This window comes from Felis catus, chromosome A3, assembly GCF_018350175.1.
Source record: "Felis catus isolate Fca126 chromosome A3, F.catus_Fca126_mat1.0, whole genome shotgun sequence".
NCBI lineage: Eukaryota > Metazoa > Chordata > Mammalia > Carnivora > Felidae > Felis > Felis catus.
The window spans coordinates 12,854,250-12,869,193 of NC_058370.1; the positions used below are offsets into that span (position 1 = coordinate 12,854,250).

General features: G+C 51.6%; 1 protein-coding gene across 1 annotated transcript in view; it reads left to right on the forward strand.

Moving 5' to 3' along the window:
• Window positions 1–14,944, forward strand: part of PREX1 (phosphatidylinositol-3,4,5-trisphosphate dependent Rac exchange factor 1) — a 184,461-nt gene that overhangs the window by 112,859 nt on the left and 56,658 nt on the right. Inside the window, 4 exon segments of the mRNA XM_023251134.2 lie at window positions 102–235; window positions 7,096–7,214; window positions 8,249–8,398; window positions 10,449–10,596. Of these exon segments, the coding sequence (XP_023106902.2) occupies window positions 102–235; window positions 7,096–7,214; window positions 8,249–8,398; window positions 10,449–10,596 (551 nt within the window).

The window sequence follows — 14,944 nt, forward strand, 5'->3', positions numbered from 1 at the left end:
AGTTTGGGGTGTGACGGACGTGGTAGGCTCTGTCCCTGGGAAGGAAGGGTGTTCTCCTGGATTGGCCAGCTCAATCCCTGTGCCCCTTGTCACCCTCCCAGGGCTCTAACCTCACGGACATCTGCACCCAGCTCCTCCTACAAGGCACCTTGTTAAAAATCTCTGCGGGCAACATCCAGGAGAGGGCCTTCTTCCTCTTTGACAACCTCCTCGTCTATTGCAAGCGGAAATCCAGGTGAGCTGCTGGGGAGGTTGGGGGCGGGGCTGCCCAGGTGGGCCTGGAGGCAGGGATTGGGTGGGACCCTGACACTTTCTCAAGGTGACACCTTAAGCTTGTCACTTTCCTCTCCTGGCATCCCTTTTCTCAGCTGAGGGGCTTGTTCTCGATGAGCGCTGTCTGATAGAAATATAAGGTGAGCCACATGTGTTAATTAAAATTTTCTAGTAGCCACGTTAAAAAAAGCAAAAAGGAACGGGCAAAATGAGTTTAAATAATGTATTTTGTTTTTCCCAACATATCTCTAAATATTATCATTTTCATGTATATAACCAACACGTAATCGGTTTTTGGAAATTATAGAGGTATTTTGCATCCTTTTTTTTTTTTTTTTTTTTGTACATTAAGGTTCAAAATCTATTGCATATCTTAAACTTACAGCATGTCTCGATTTGTCCTAGCCTTGTTTCAAGTGCTCAGTTGCCCCATGTGGCTTGTGGCTGTCATATTGGACAGATGGCTGCCATATTGGTCTAGATGGTGGTAGAAATTTGGAGATTCTTTGTGACGCTAACACCCTGTGATTCTGAGACCCAGAGGTGGGAGATTCAAGGGCAGAAGGCTCTTGCACTGTTAAGCTTTTTGAGGGAAAGGATAGTACCTTTGCCATCCTTGTATCTTTCACTGGAGTGAACGGATGGGTGGGTGAGTGGTATAGACACATACAGATGAATGTATGATCGCAAATGTGAATGATGGCATGTGTGCGCCGATGGGAGGAGGGATAGGTGCACAGGTGGGGGGTTTGGAGGATGAGTGGATGGTGGTTGAAGGAAGGTGGGAAGGACTGTGGATGGACGTGTGAATTGATTTGTGGATGGATACGTGAGTAGATGAAGGAGCAATGAAGGAGGTGAGTGGTTGGAGGTGTAAGGGGAAGGCTGGATGGAGAGAGATGGACAGAAAGCTGGGTAGTTGGAGACGTGGATATGAAGACATGATGAGTTGACAGAGGTGTGTTCAGATGAATGGTGAGTTGGGGCCTTCGTGTACGAGTTAAGCGGGTGGGTAGATGGAGGGATGGTCATCAAATGGGAGATGGTCAGGTAGGTGGATGGATGGATGGTTGGTTGGATGGTTGGTTGAGTTGCTGGGGTGGTTGGATTTTGAGATGGAGGGTTGGGTAATTGGATGACCGAGTGGGTGGATGGGTGGGTGGATGGTTGGAGAGAGGAAGAGTTGGGAGATAGAGGGGTGTGGGGCATGAGTGGCTGGCTGGCTGGCTGGCTGGGTAGATTGGTGGACTGAGAGGCTGTCTTTCAGGTTTTTTGAAGACTCTCAACCCAGCCCTTTTGAATCCTCCTACCTGTTACTTTGTTTTAGGGATGAAACAGTGACTTTCCAGAGGCTTCTTTCTCCTTTAGTAGAAGCTCAGGCTGAGGGGAGGTCCAGACCCTGGGCCCTACTGTCAGCCTTGCCTCTCCCTTTCTTTGTGGCTCTAGGCACGTCACTTACTGTCCCTGAGCCTCACTTTCCTTGTCTGTTTCTGCTGGCCTCCTAAGATTGTGGTGAGGAACCTTTCCATAGGATGAATGATGGCGTTCCATGCATGTGTGTGGGCTTCTCTTTCTCCTCCAGCCTGACCTCTCTGAGCCTCAGTTTTCTCTTCTGTACAATGGGGATGGTAAACCCCCTTCTTACAGTAGTGTTTGGTTTAGAGCCACGCTCCTTACATTTGAATTCCTGTTCACATTTCTGTAGCTCTGTGACTCTGCCTCTGTCTGCCTCAGTTCCCTCATGTGTAAAATAGGGTGACTTATCGTATCGTATGTATCTCCAAGAGCCACTGTGAAGAGCAGGTGTGCTTAGTAAGCGCGCAAAACGGGGGTTACTGTTCACTTACCTCCGTGTGTGTTGGGTTCCTGTCCACTCACAGGTGCAGCACCAGGCAGTGAAGGTTCTTCGCCGCAGGCCCCTTCCCCTCCCACCCTTCCTCCCCGTGCTGGGTTGATCCTTCTGGTTAAAGGCCTTGGTCTCCCTCTTTCACCCTCTCCCGTGTCTTTCTTATTTGATCTTTTATTCTGCCTGCTCTGTCGGGTCTGTCTGTGTCTGCCCCCCGCCCCCCATTAACGCCCCCATTTCCTTCCTCTTTGCTTCCCTCCTGTCCTCACCGGGGCCATCCCGAGAGTCCTCCGCCCTCCCTGCCAGCTGCCCCAGGCTGTCCGAAGCAGGCACTTTTCCCAGAACGCTGGGGTTTAGAAAACACAGTGTCCCTTCAGGCCCATGTGACCCGCTCCGGCTTTGGCTGAGTTTGCTCGGCCTTCGGCTGCCCGAGTGAGGCCCTTCCCCCCGTGGGCATGGCCACACCTGTCAGAGCAATAGCAGCCGATTCTGCTGGTGCTGGATCCCCAGTGGGCCTTCTAGGGCCAGCCCTGTGGCGGGCGTGAGATGAGCTCTTTTAGGGCCGTTCCCTGCCTCAGTTCTGGAGCGAGCCAGGCTGGCTGGGGGGGAAAGGGCACATCTGTCTCCTGGGAGAAGGTGGCAGGCGGCCAGCATTCCTGCCTCTGGATGGGGAGCCAGAGGGCCGGGCTCCAAGTCGTCCCCGAGGGATCGGGCAGGGGTGGATGGAACCCTCGGCCCCACTGACGTGGTCACAGGAAGCGCCTCCTGCTGCCAGGTGTCTGCCGACTGTGTTTTCTCCGCCTGGGTCACACGGGGCACCGCCCGTCCGGGACTCGGGTCAGGGAAGGTCTCCGACTCAGAGTGCTTCTGGCCTAATTCAAAAGTAGAGGCTCCCTGGGTGTGTCAGAAGCGGCAGGAGTGTTCGAAGAGCCCACTTCCCCATTCTTCAGCACGGGAAACCGAGACCCCGGGAGGAGGAGAGCTAAATCTCTAACATCTCAAAAGCTTATCTAGTGTCTCAGAGATGGCAGCAGCATGTAGTGCTTAAGGACACAGAGGCCCTGCCACTTAGTAGTCGCGTGGCCCCGGGCAAGTTATGTCAGCTCTTTGTGCCTCTGTTTTCCCCTCTGTGAAATGGGGCCAAAAGTAGCCCCCACCTGATGGGATTGTTTTTGTAGATGAAGTGAGAGAAAGCAGGTAACGGCTGGGTTATGTATGTAAAGGAGAAGAAATCCCAGTCTGTCTTCATCCAGGTGTCCCTCCGGGACACGGCTCACGTTTAAACTGTGTCTAAAACAAGCTGTTCATTTTCATCACAACTCCTGCCCCAGACCCTTTCCTCCTGGCGTCTTCCTCATTCTGAGTGAATGGCACTACCAGTTGCCCAGGAGCCCAGGCTGGGATCTTAGTTGATCTTGGTGCTGGCCTGCCTCACCCCACACCCACGTCATCAGCAAGAGTCAGACGCTTAACCTACTGAGTCACCTGGGTGCCCCTAAATGACTGAAAATTTACATGGAAACACAAAAATAACTATGACAACTTTGAAAATGGACAAAGCCAGGGGACTTGTACTACTGATAGCCAGGCTTACTCCATAGCCGCAGTAATTAAGACAGTGTAGTATTGGGGGCGCCTGGGTGGCTCAGTCGGTTAAGTGTTGACTTCGGCTCTGGATCTCACGGTTCATGAGTTCGAGCCCCGCGTCGGGCTCTGTGCTGACAGCTCAGAGCCTGGAGCCTGCTTCGGATTCTGTGTCTCCCTCTCTCTCTGCCCCTCCTCTGCCCCCTCCTCTGTCTCTCTCTTTCTCTCTCAAAAATAAAAAAATAATAAAAAAAACAAAAGACAGGGTAGGATTGTGTAAAAGTAAATAGTTTGGTGGAACGGAATGGTGAGTCCAGGAGCAAAAACCCCGTGGACGTGCTCATTTGAATGTCACCAAAAAAGCCAGTGCAGTTCAATAAGTGATGCTTGGTCAGTTTGATATCCAACGTTGGGGGGTGGGGGGGAGGGTTGGGTCTTGACTCTTAGCTCACACAATATACAAAAAATCAACTTCATATGGATCACAGATTCAGATGTGCAGGGTAAAACCATGAGGTTTCCAGAAGAAGGAATAGACACTATCTTTGTGATATGACAGTAAGCAAAGATTTCTTAAATAGGACAAAAAGTGTAATTCTGCAGGAAAAGTAGGTTCAACGGATTATGTTAAAATTAAGAATTGCTCATCAAAAAACACCATGAAGAGAGTAAAAAGATAAGCTGTAGACTAGGGATCTTTGCCATATAAACCGACAAGGGACTCACACCCCAAATATAGTGAGAAGTCCTGTAAAGCAAATTCGACTCTCTGCCTATTTTTACAAATAAAGTTTTATTGGCACACGGCCATGCCCATTTGTTTTGGTATTCTCTGTGGATGCTTTCGTGCTGCAAGGGCAGAGTCGAATAGTTGACATAGACCTTGTGGCTCACAAAACTGAAAATGTTTACTGTCTACCTGCCCCTTTTCCGAAAAAGTTTGCCAAGTCCTGCTCTAAATCATTAAGAAGAAGAGAACCCAACAGAAAAATACTCAGGGGATAGTTGTGTCACAAAAGCCCCTGGCCCACAGGACCGCATGGTCAATAAACTTGAATTTGCTCAGCCTCATTACTCATTGGGCAAGTACAAGTGAAATGGTTTAATGAGCCACTACTACATGCCCACCAGGACGGCCACAATGGAAGTTAAATACGGAGGATGTGGAGTCACTGGAATGTTCCCACTCTACTGAGGCAGGGAGAATTGGTGCAGCTGTTTTGGAAAACAGCTTGGCATCCTCTCGTGAAGCCGCTCGTGTGCCTTCCTTGTGGCTGTAGATAACCCACAGGGATGTGCACACGCATTCTTCATAAGACACGTGCACCAACAGTCACAGCAGCACCAACCTGGAAGCAACCCAGATACCTGTCACCATCACCCTTTGTGATTCCATGTATGGCAACTTCTACACAGGCCAAGCGAAACCACAGGGTCATAGGTCAGAATGCTGGTTACCCTTGCAGGGGGAAGTGTCCGGGAGAGGGCGCCTCGGGGGGCTCTGGGGGTGTTTAAAATGATAATAGACGTGTGCTCACTCTGTAAAAGTGAAAGGAGCCACATAGTTCTTTGGGCATTTTTTCCTGTAGGGATTTTATAATTAAATTTTTTTCAACATTTATTTATTTTTAAGAGAGAGACAGAGCACACGCGGGGGAGGGGCAGAGAGCAAGGGAGACACAGAATCGGAAGCAGGCTCCAGGCTCTGAGCTGTCAGCCCAGAGCCCGACGCGGGGCTCGAACTCGTGAACCACGAGATCATGACCTGAGCTGAAGTCAGGCGCTTAACCAACTGAGTTGCCCAGGCGCCCCTGGACTTTATAATTTAATAAAAAGTTTATAGAGACACGTATGTATGCACGCACGTATAGGTATGTATAGATACAGAGAGGACGCCCACAAACCAATGTGCTCTCCGTGCCCTCCTGACCCCACCTGCAGTCCCTTCTCCGCAGGTTGCCAGGCGGGAGTGTCCTTTATAACTTAGATCATGTTATTCCTCTGCTCAGGCTCTCCACGGCCGGCCCCCGTCTCACACTGACGGGAGGAGCCGATCTTCATGCCTGCCCACAGGACCCCGCAGGACCTGGCCCGCGTGGCCGCTCAGACCCCTTTCCCCACACTCGCCCTCGCCCACTCAGCTGCAGCCACCAGCCAGCTCGCTGCTTCTTGCGACATGCCTGGAATGCCTTCTCCAGATGCCCTCCTAGGTTCCTCCCTCACCTTCCCTAGGGCTTTGCTCCAAAGCCTCTTCAGTGAGGCCTCCCCTGACCACCTCTCCCTCCTCTGTCCCAGCTGAAATCCTGCCCCCCCACCCTCCCTAACCATCTTCTTGCTCTCTCCTCCTCCTCCTCCTTCTTTTTACAAACCTCAAGTGTTTTATTTGAATTAAAAACATACACATTGCATTCATTAAACATTCTTTTCATATAGAGCCAAGGTCTCTTCTTTGAGCAGAAGTTCACTCTGAACATAAAAACAACTTACCTTTATCAGATCTTTCCAAAGCAGTCAACGTAATTTTCGGAGAGACAAGTCTCTTTCCACATGCATATGTCCTCACTTAACGCAATCCATACAGTAACAGGTGCACGTTGGGCAAATAGATTTGGGAGCATCACTCACCTCGTGGAGCAGAGGGGCCTGTGTGTACCACAGACTGGCCCTCCAGCCCTGAGAGTTCATTCTCCACTTTATTGGTTAAAATAAACGTTTGGCACTCCTGACATAACACGTGTTCGACTTCTCTGCTTGGCATCTGTCTCTGTGCCCCCGGCCTCCTTGTATGGGAGGATGAGACTTTGTTTTATCCACTCCTGCAGCCCCAGCACCTGGAGGAGTGCCTGGCACCCAGCAGGTGTTCTCTGAGTGCTTGTTGAATGCATGGGTGAGTGTCTCCCCTTGGCCCCAACTTGGCATTGTCTCCATAGGAAGCACTACTCAGATGTTTGTTGACTGACCGAGTGGCACATTTTGCTGAGTGAGGGAATGAATGGTGGGTAGGTGGATGTGGGTGATTGGGTTGACTGCCTACTCCAGGCACCCTTCCTCTCTCGTCTGATTTCAGGAAGTTTCCCTTTGCTAGACTCTCTGAGAGCCCCTGCCCACTTTCTGGCCAAGAGGAATGGGTTTCTGCCGCTTCTGGTTAGTTTCTCATCAATGTCTCCTATTAGCGGAAAAGTAGCCAGCTATGTGAAGCCGGCAGGGCTAGCCTGTTTTCCAGCTGGGGAAACTGTGGCTGGGGGTGGAGAAGTAAGTGACTTGTTCAGGTCACCCAGCCACCAGCTGAAAACCCGTGCTCCTGGGCTCAGTGCAGTGCTTCCCATCTCTGGACGCCCTTCTGTATCTCTGCTCTGAGGCATGGGCGTTATTGACTTCCTGTTGTCTTTCAGGGTCACCGGGGGCAAGAAATCCACCAAGAGGACCAAGTCCATCAATGGCTCCCTCTACATCTTCCGGGGTCGAATCAACACTGAAGTCATGGAGGTGGAGAATGTGGAAGACGGGACAGGTAGAGACCCCAACCCCAAGGCCCGCCTGAGCCCCAGCCCCACCTGCTCTGTGGCACAATCTCTGTTTCAGTTTTTTCCTTTTATTTGAAAGGTAACCTACCTAAGAACAGTGCCTAAAACACAAGCACATCAAGTGAACACTTGGGTAGTCACTGTTCAAGCTAAAAAGTAAAACACTGCCTAATGAAAATTTGTTTCAAAACTTGACTTGGTTATGTCATTATATGCACATTGAATGGCTTCAAAGATATACATGTAGTTATATAGATACAGTTTTATATATCTGTTTAAAGGGTCATAAAATTATATATTCTTTTGCTCTTGCTTTGTGTTTCTGCATGTAGCTGTCTGTACGTTGTTGGTTTCCACTGCTGTGTAACATTCTCTTGCATGGATAGTCCGTAGCTCATTCATTCCTTTGGTGATAGCTATTTGGGCCATTTCTGCCGTTTGCTATTATGAACATTGATGCTGTGAGCAGTCTTGTGTAAACCTCTTTTTGTGTGTGTGTCTTTGAACTTGGCTAGGGCAGGAGTTCTTAATTGGTTTTGAGACACTGGCTCCTTTGTGGTGTCACAAAACCTGTGGACCCCTCCTCAGATTTAGGGCGTGGCCGGCTTCAACCCCCCCGGAAAATGGGGACCTGCCTGTTTTCAAAGAGGTTGGCCACTTCTCATCCCAGCCAGTCAAGGGCACCGTCGGGCTTGCACTAGGTTTTAAGTAGCCCAAGTGCCCCAGTGAGATGGGCAGGGAGGCTGGGACACGTTGCCAGGCTTTGGGGCTCTTGCATTTGTACACAGACTGTAATTGAGGGGCGGGAGGAGTCGTTGTTGGCAGACGAGAGGCAGCGAGCATTTGAAGCGTTGTGAGTTCACCTCTTAGATCCTGATCCTGTCGATGCCCCTGCCACCCAGTCTTTCCGGAGCGGAGATGCGCTGGTCCCGTGACCTTCCTTGCAAACGTGTGGTGGGGAGTGTTCTGAGTGGTATGACTGAGTGTGCGCTGACCCACCTTTGCCTTCTGCCCCTGCCAGCGGATTACCACAGCAATGGCTACACGGTCACCAACGGCTGGAAGATCCACAACACGGCCAAAAACAAGTGGTTCGTCTGCATGGCCAAGACGGCGGAGGAGAAGCAGAAGTGGCTGGATGCCATTATCCGCGAGAGGGAGCAGCGTGAGAGTGAGTGGGCCCTCTCATGTCCCCCCGAAGAGTGGTAGTTTCGGGGGCCTTTCCTGGGATCCTGGGGTGTGTGTATGGCTTCCCCTAGGCTGGTCGCTTCTGTGGGGTGAGGACTGTGTTCTGGAAGCAGGTCACTGAGGGGCCAGGAAGCTCTAGGACTGTGTTATAACTCAGTGGTATCTTGGATCACCTGAGGTCGTTTGTTAGAGCCCATTCAACAGATGGTGAAACTGAGGCCCAGTGGAAGGGACCAACATCTTGTCGATACGGTTGGTTGTTCTGGGATTGTGAGCACCCTTCACCCTTGAGGGCTGGTAGCCCCAAGATGCTCCCTACATGCCTCTGTCCCTGGCCTGCCCCATGGTTCTGTTATCTTCAACTGGGGTTCTTTGTGCTGGAGACTCAGAGTCCACATCTGGGATGGGGGTCCTTGGGGGCTGCTCATTAATTGTGGTCACAGATTTCTCTGGGCCCAGGCTCCCTGGAGGAAGCTTGCGTAAACTTGATACAGGGCTGGGTGTGGTAATTGGGTGGGGTTGGGACCAGGCACTGGATGGTTGTGCAGAGGTCACTGGGCTGGGAAAGGGGTGTGTCTAGAGGCACGTTGCTCAGTGATCTCTTCTGATAAGAGGGGATCAAAGCGGGTTGTAATGCCACTACAGGAGGTTTGGATTTGACCATACTTCCCATCCCCCTCCTATCCACCTTTGCAAAGGAGGAAACTGAGGCATAGTTTTCTCCATATCTGTCACCTTCCACTTGGATGTGTCATAGACATCTCACACTTGCCAAGTCCTAATTTCCACCCCGCCTTCTGCCCCAAACCTGTAGGTTCCCCATCTCAGTACGTGGTTCCTCCATTCGCCTGGGGGCTCAGATTCAAACTCTTGGTGCCATCCCTGATCTCCGCCCACTCCCCAAATTCAATAGATGAAGTTTCTTTCCCACGTCGCCTTAGATTTGCCAAATCCGCCTGGGTCTCTCTGTTCTGTGCTTCCACCCTCTTATAAGTCACCATCCTCTCTCAGGAATTAGGCCCAGCATGGCTAGATCTGTTGTTTTGTTTTGTTTTTTCCTAGAGAAGCTAGATTTTAAGTTTTCAGGTGACATTTCTTGATTTTAAATATTGCGTCAAAATTTATTCAAACGGCATTAAGCCAGATAAACTGTTGAACCTGGCTTCTGGTTGAGAAAGCTTGTGAGTTCTGAAACTGATCAGAGATGGGTGTGTGCTCAGGACTGGGGGCGGGGTTAAGGGGTGTGGCCTGGCCTGTGTGGCCGATCAGTGTCTGTGGTTAGAATGGAGAGCTGTGGTCAGTGCTGGGTATTTAAGATTATGTGTAGGGTGTGGCCTCGGTGGGCCTCAGTCATTAGAATCAGGGCGTTGTCTCAACCTTGACCTCAGGGGTGGGGTATTCTGTGATCCTGAGCACAGATCTGGAGACAAACTTCCTGGGTCTAAATCCTGGTTGCACCACTATCTAGTTGGGTAACCTGGGACAGACAGGGTAATTTCTCTGGGCCTCAGTTTCTTCATTTGTAAAATGAGGATAATTTTGCCCTCTAGGTTTCTTGAGGAGTAGGTGCTTATAGCATTTTCTCTTAATATTTGTCAGGAGTGGACAGGGTCCAAGTAGAAAATGTGGGGCAGGGATCTGGTCAGGGTTCTGTATGTATTGTCTAGAGAAACGGGCAAATTTTTATTCCTGGCTGGAAGGAAGATCTCAGTAAACTTTCTGATAACCCCTGAATTTGGAAACGCATGCTCAGGTTGAAGGGTTGAATCAGCCTGACTGCTTATTACCCTGGGACTTAACCTCTCTGGGCCTCAGCTTTGCCATCTGTAAAATGGGGGAGATTCACCACCCTCCCCTACAAGGTTGTGCGGGGAGCCAGTGGCAGATGCCTAGAACAGGGACTAACATGCAGTGAGTGGCAGGGGCACTAGTGGGGACAGCTGGGGGAGGCAGGCTTCCAGGAGCCACAGGCCTGCCCCCTCTGCTCCCCAGTGCTGGTGCTCCCCCGAGTGCTGACCATGCCCCCTCTGTAGGCCTGAAGCTGGGCATGGAGCGGGACGCCTACGTCATGATTGCGGAGAAGGGGGAGAAGCTTTACCACATGATGATGAACAAGAAGGTGAACCTGATCAAGGACCGCCGGAGAAAGCTGAGCACCGTCCCCAAGTGCTTCCTCGGCAAGTGAGTGGCCCCACCCAGGCCTCCGTGGGGTCCCTGGGCTGATTCCAGGCAGCCCTTCCCCAGAAGCCCTGCTGGGCAGAGCCACTAAAGCCCCCCCGAATCCTTGAGTAACAGACCTCGGAGGTCCAGGAGGATAGTGGAGTCCCCATATCAGGTCTTTCGAATGATTCCTACCACAACTCACTGCAAAACGTGAACTTTATGTCGTGACCTGGAGCATACATCCATGTGATATGTGACTGAAGCCTGTTTCACAAAACTTACCGCGCCCGATGCACTCTGAAATACCGGTTCTGTTTCCTTTTCTGTTCTGTTTCTTTTCTATTCCATTCCGTCCTGTCCTTTGTATGCTGTTCACTTTTTCATTTGTTCTCATGCTAAGGAAGACCCCTGCAATCGATTTCACAAACTACCAATGCTTTGCCCGCCATGGATTGAAAACCACTGCCCTCACACTCGGGAGGAGAATCTACCATAGATCTTTCAAGGGAAGAGGCATTTAACACCAGGAGTTGATTTCAAAGTTGCCGGAGGGAGCGCACGTGGGCCCTTGGATCAGTCTGCACAGGCTGGCGTCTCCATGGACCGCAGACCAACAGGCTGAAACAGAAGCTTACTTGTCACAGTCCTGGGGGCTGGCAGTCTGAGATCAGGGTGTGGGCAGGGCCTGTGTCTCATGAGGACTCCCTTCCTGAGTTACACATGAGGGGGAAGGGGAGGCTCCTGGAAGCTTCCAGTATTTGAGAGCCTCCAGTCTCTTCCTCCATTCTTTCCCAGTAATGAAACGTTGTACAACGCCTGCCCCCAATTTATACCCCAGGATCAAAGGGGTCAGGGCACAGGTGTATCTTAAAGCCAGAGTTACATCTCATTCACCTGGTGGGGGCAGCTGGGGATGGAGAGGGGCAGTAGAAATACAGTCCCTGTAAAACAGCCATGTGCCAGCCCTGCTGTGCCCTCCACGTGGGACACCGGAGAGGGTACAGAACACTGAGGGTGCCGAACTCACAAAGCTTGTGGTCCAGCAGCGGAGGGAAGTTAGCCTTTGAGGCAGGGACTTTCTTTAGAATTTATTGACTTACAGCTCACCCAAAGGCTTTTGAGGAGGCCTTGGATAAAAGCGACTGTATTATTATATTGCTGTGGACCAGGGGAAAGGTGATTTGGACTGAGGGAGTCACACAGTAAAGACGGGGGAAGTGGTTGCATTCTGAGTCACTTTGAGGGTGACAGCGTTTGCTGGTCGGATGAGAAAGAAGAGAGTTGAGGATTGTGAGGCCTTGGAAGGCTGGAGTTGCCGCTTGCTGAAAAGAGGAAGGAGGTGGACAGAGGAGTAGGTTTTGGGGGGGGGTGGATGGGAGTGGAGCTCAGAGGGTCCTTTTGGACAGGTTACCTTGAGATTCCTAGACACCCGGGTGGAGATGTTGACTTGTTAGTTGGATATAGATCTTGACTTGGGGAGAGAAGACTGGGTTGGAGAAGTAAATGCAGCGGGTGTGGGCGTTTCGATGGTTTTTCAAGCCGTGGGACTGAAATCTGCGAGGGGTCATGCAGGGAGAGACGGCTGGGGCCGTGGGGCCGCCAGCTGGCAGGGGACCTGAAGAGGGAGTGGGCAGAGAGGTGGGAGGCCCTCGGGGCAAGGGTGCCGCCCTAGAAGCCGGTGGAAAAGATGCAGAGACAGGGCGCAGTGGCAGCCAGGTTTGGACGCGTTAAGGTTGAAAGGCCCAGTAGACGTTCAAGTACCGATGCTGGTCAGGCTTTTGGAGACCAATGTGGAGCTGGGGCGGAGCACATCTGTCATGGCCCGAGGCTTGTGTTTGAAGGGGTGGCAGGCAGGAGATTTGGGGGGTGGTTGGGCTCCGGAGGGGTAGCTGGGGGATGTCCTGGACTGGAGCTGCCCTGTTGCAGCAACCCCAGGGTTGGGAGGGTGTGTGGAGAGGAGCGTGTGGGCCCCAGCCATGCGAGAAGCACGTCCCGGCGCCCTTTTGTCAGCTAGTGTTTAATCCCTGGGCAGAAAGGAGGTTTTTCTCTCTGGTGGGGGGGAAGGGGGCTGCTTCTGGCCCCCCCTGGGTCAGAGGACCTCTCCGCCTCCTGCCAAACCCCTTGGGGAGCTTAGTCCAGCCGGATGGGATAACCTGCCTGTGATTAGAGCTTCAGCGGACTGTTCTGTCTCCTCAGGAAGGATTAGGGGAGATTTCTTTTACCGCCCATTTGAAACAGGGCCAGGATTGAGGCTTGTTCTATAATCACCGGGGCCTTAAGGACCAGACTTCCTGCAGAAGACTTTTCTAATGAAACTCTTCTCCCCGCAGAGCTTTGCTTTGTGCCCAGCGCCAGGTCTCGGGACCTTCCCCCTTTCCCACCAGGGCTCAGCACCCAAGTCTTCTCCTGCAGGAGCGTCCTGGGTCCCCTCGGGTGGAAGGAACCTATAGCCACGGAGACATAATTATCAAACGTTTCTCTGCTCCAGGCACTGGCACGTGGCCGTGCCTTTTAACCCGCATACAACACTATGAGGCAGGACACTACCATTATCCCCATTTTAAGGGTAAGAGAATTGAGGCACAGAGAGGGAAGAGGTCCTGCACAAGTTGGGGGCTGGGATTTGAACCCAGGACTCTCTCCCACCACGTTCTGCTGCACGTATCCATTTTTACCTCTGGTCAGCACGTTTCATTTTTCCTTGTAGCTACTTTCTCCACATCCACCTGTACTACTTAGATGGGGAATCCATGAATACAAAAAGGGTCCGATTTATCTTTATAACCTCTGAGGGTTGGGCTTTGAGTCAGACTTGGACTTAAGCCCTGGTTCCCCCACCTTCTAGCTTTGTGACTTTGGGCAAGTCTCTTAACCTCTCTGAGCTTCAGTCGATGATTCGTTGATGAGAAATAATAAAATATGCCTCATAGCATCGTCAGAGGCTGCAGTGAGAAAATGCAATGTGGCGTCTCATAATTGTGCTGCTAAGGGTATTGGAGTGGCCTGTTTCTGCCCTGGAAGAGACAAAACTCATGATGAAAATCAAGGAAGAAACCCTGTATATTTGTGTGGAGGCATCATGGGAGGAACATGATTTGCCCTCTAGGAGCCTCAGGTCAGTTGGGCCGACTGAATCGGTTCATTCATTCATTCCTGCCATTCGTTCAGTGTTTACTGAGCCCTTACTATGTGCCAACAGTGAACAGGACAGACAGACCCCTGCCTTCGTGGAAATGACTGTCCAGTGGGGAGATCAGAAAATAGACAAGTAGACGAACACCAGTAAAGAAGGGATCTCAGCGAGTTGATGGATTTTTTTAATTTAAAAGTTTATTTGGAGACAGTGATTGAGAGCGAGCACATGTGTGAGTCGGGGAGGGGTAGAGAGAGAGAATCCCAAGCAGGCTGCACGCTGTCAGTGCAGAGCCCAGCTCAGGGCTCGATCCCACAAACCCTGAGATCATGACCTGAGCTGAAATCAAGAGTTGGACGCTCAACCGACTGAGGCACACAGGTGCCCCTAGTTGATGGGTACTGTAAGAAATGAGTAGGCTGATGTAAGGAGGTGAGGAAATGGGGTACTGTTTCAGCCAGGGTGGTCAGGAAAAGCCTCTCAGGGGAGTAGACATTTTAACCAAGCTCTAGATGTCAAGCAAGAGCCAGTCATGAGGCGATCTCAGGGAACAGCATTCTTGGCAGAGGGAACAGCAGGTGCAGAAGCCCCAAGGCTGGAGTGAGCCTTGGGTAGTTGAGGATCCGCCAGGCCAGTGTGGCTAGAGGCAGTGGGTGGCCGAGGAGCGGGAGATGAGGCCGCAGGGGTTGGCAGGGGCCGTATTAGGCAGGTAAGGGGGGATGGGGGCTCAGGGTTTGTTCTAGGTGCTCTGGGAAGCCATTTTCAAAGAGCCTAAGCAGAAGAGTGGGATGAAGAATGAGCTCATCACACAGGCTCTGGATGAGGGCACTGTCAGAGCTCTAAGAGCTCCGGGGACAAGAATAATGGTGTATCTGGTAGAGGCAGTCAGGGAAGGCTTCCTGCAAGAAGAAGAAGAATGCCTTTGGTTTCCCTCTTGTCGGAGGTTAGGTATCATTCATTCATTGATGTCTGCTGGGATAGAAGCTCTGAGGTGGAAGAGGCCTCATTGTCTCGCCTAACCTGGATGCACAGGTGCAGGGTAGCTGTGGGTAACAGACATGGCTGTAGGAAGCTCCTTCAGGCAGTGGAGTCACAGGGCTGAATGTAACCCCCTCCCCCACCCCGCCAGTCCCTGCCCTCACGGAGGAGACCGGAGAGAACGAGGGGATTGCTGTACTGGGCGGTGAGTGGTGCTCGGAGCCTCAGCCAGGGGACTGTCCCAGGGAGACGGCA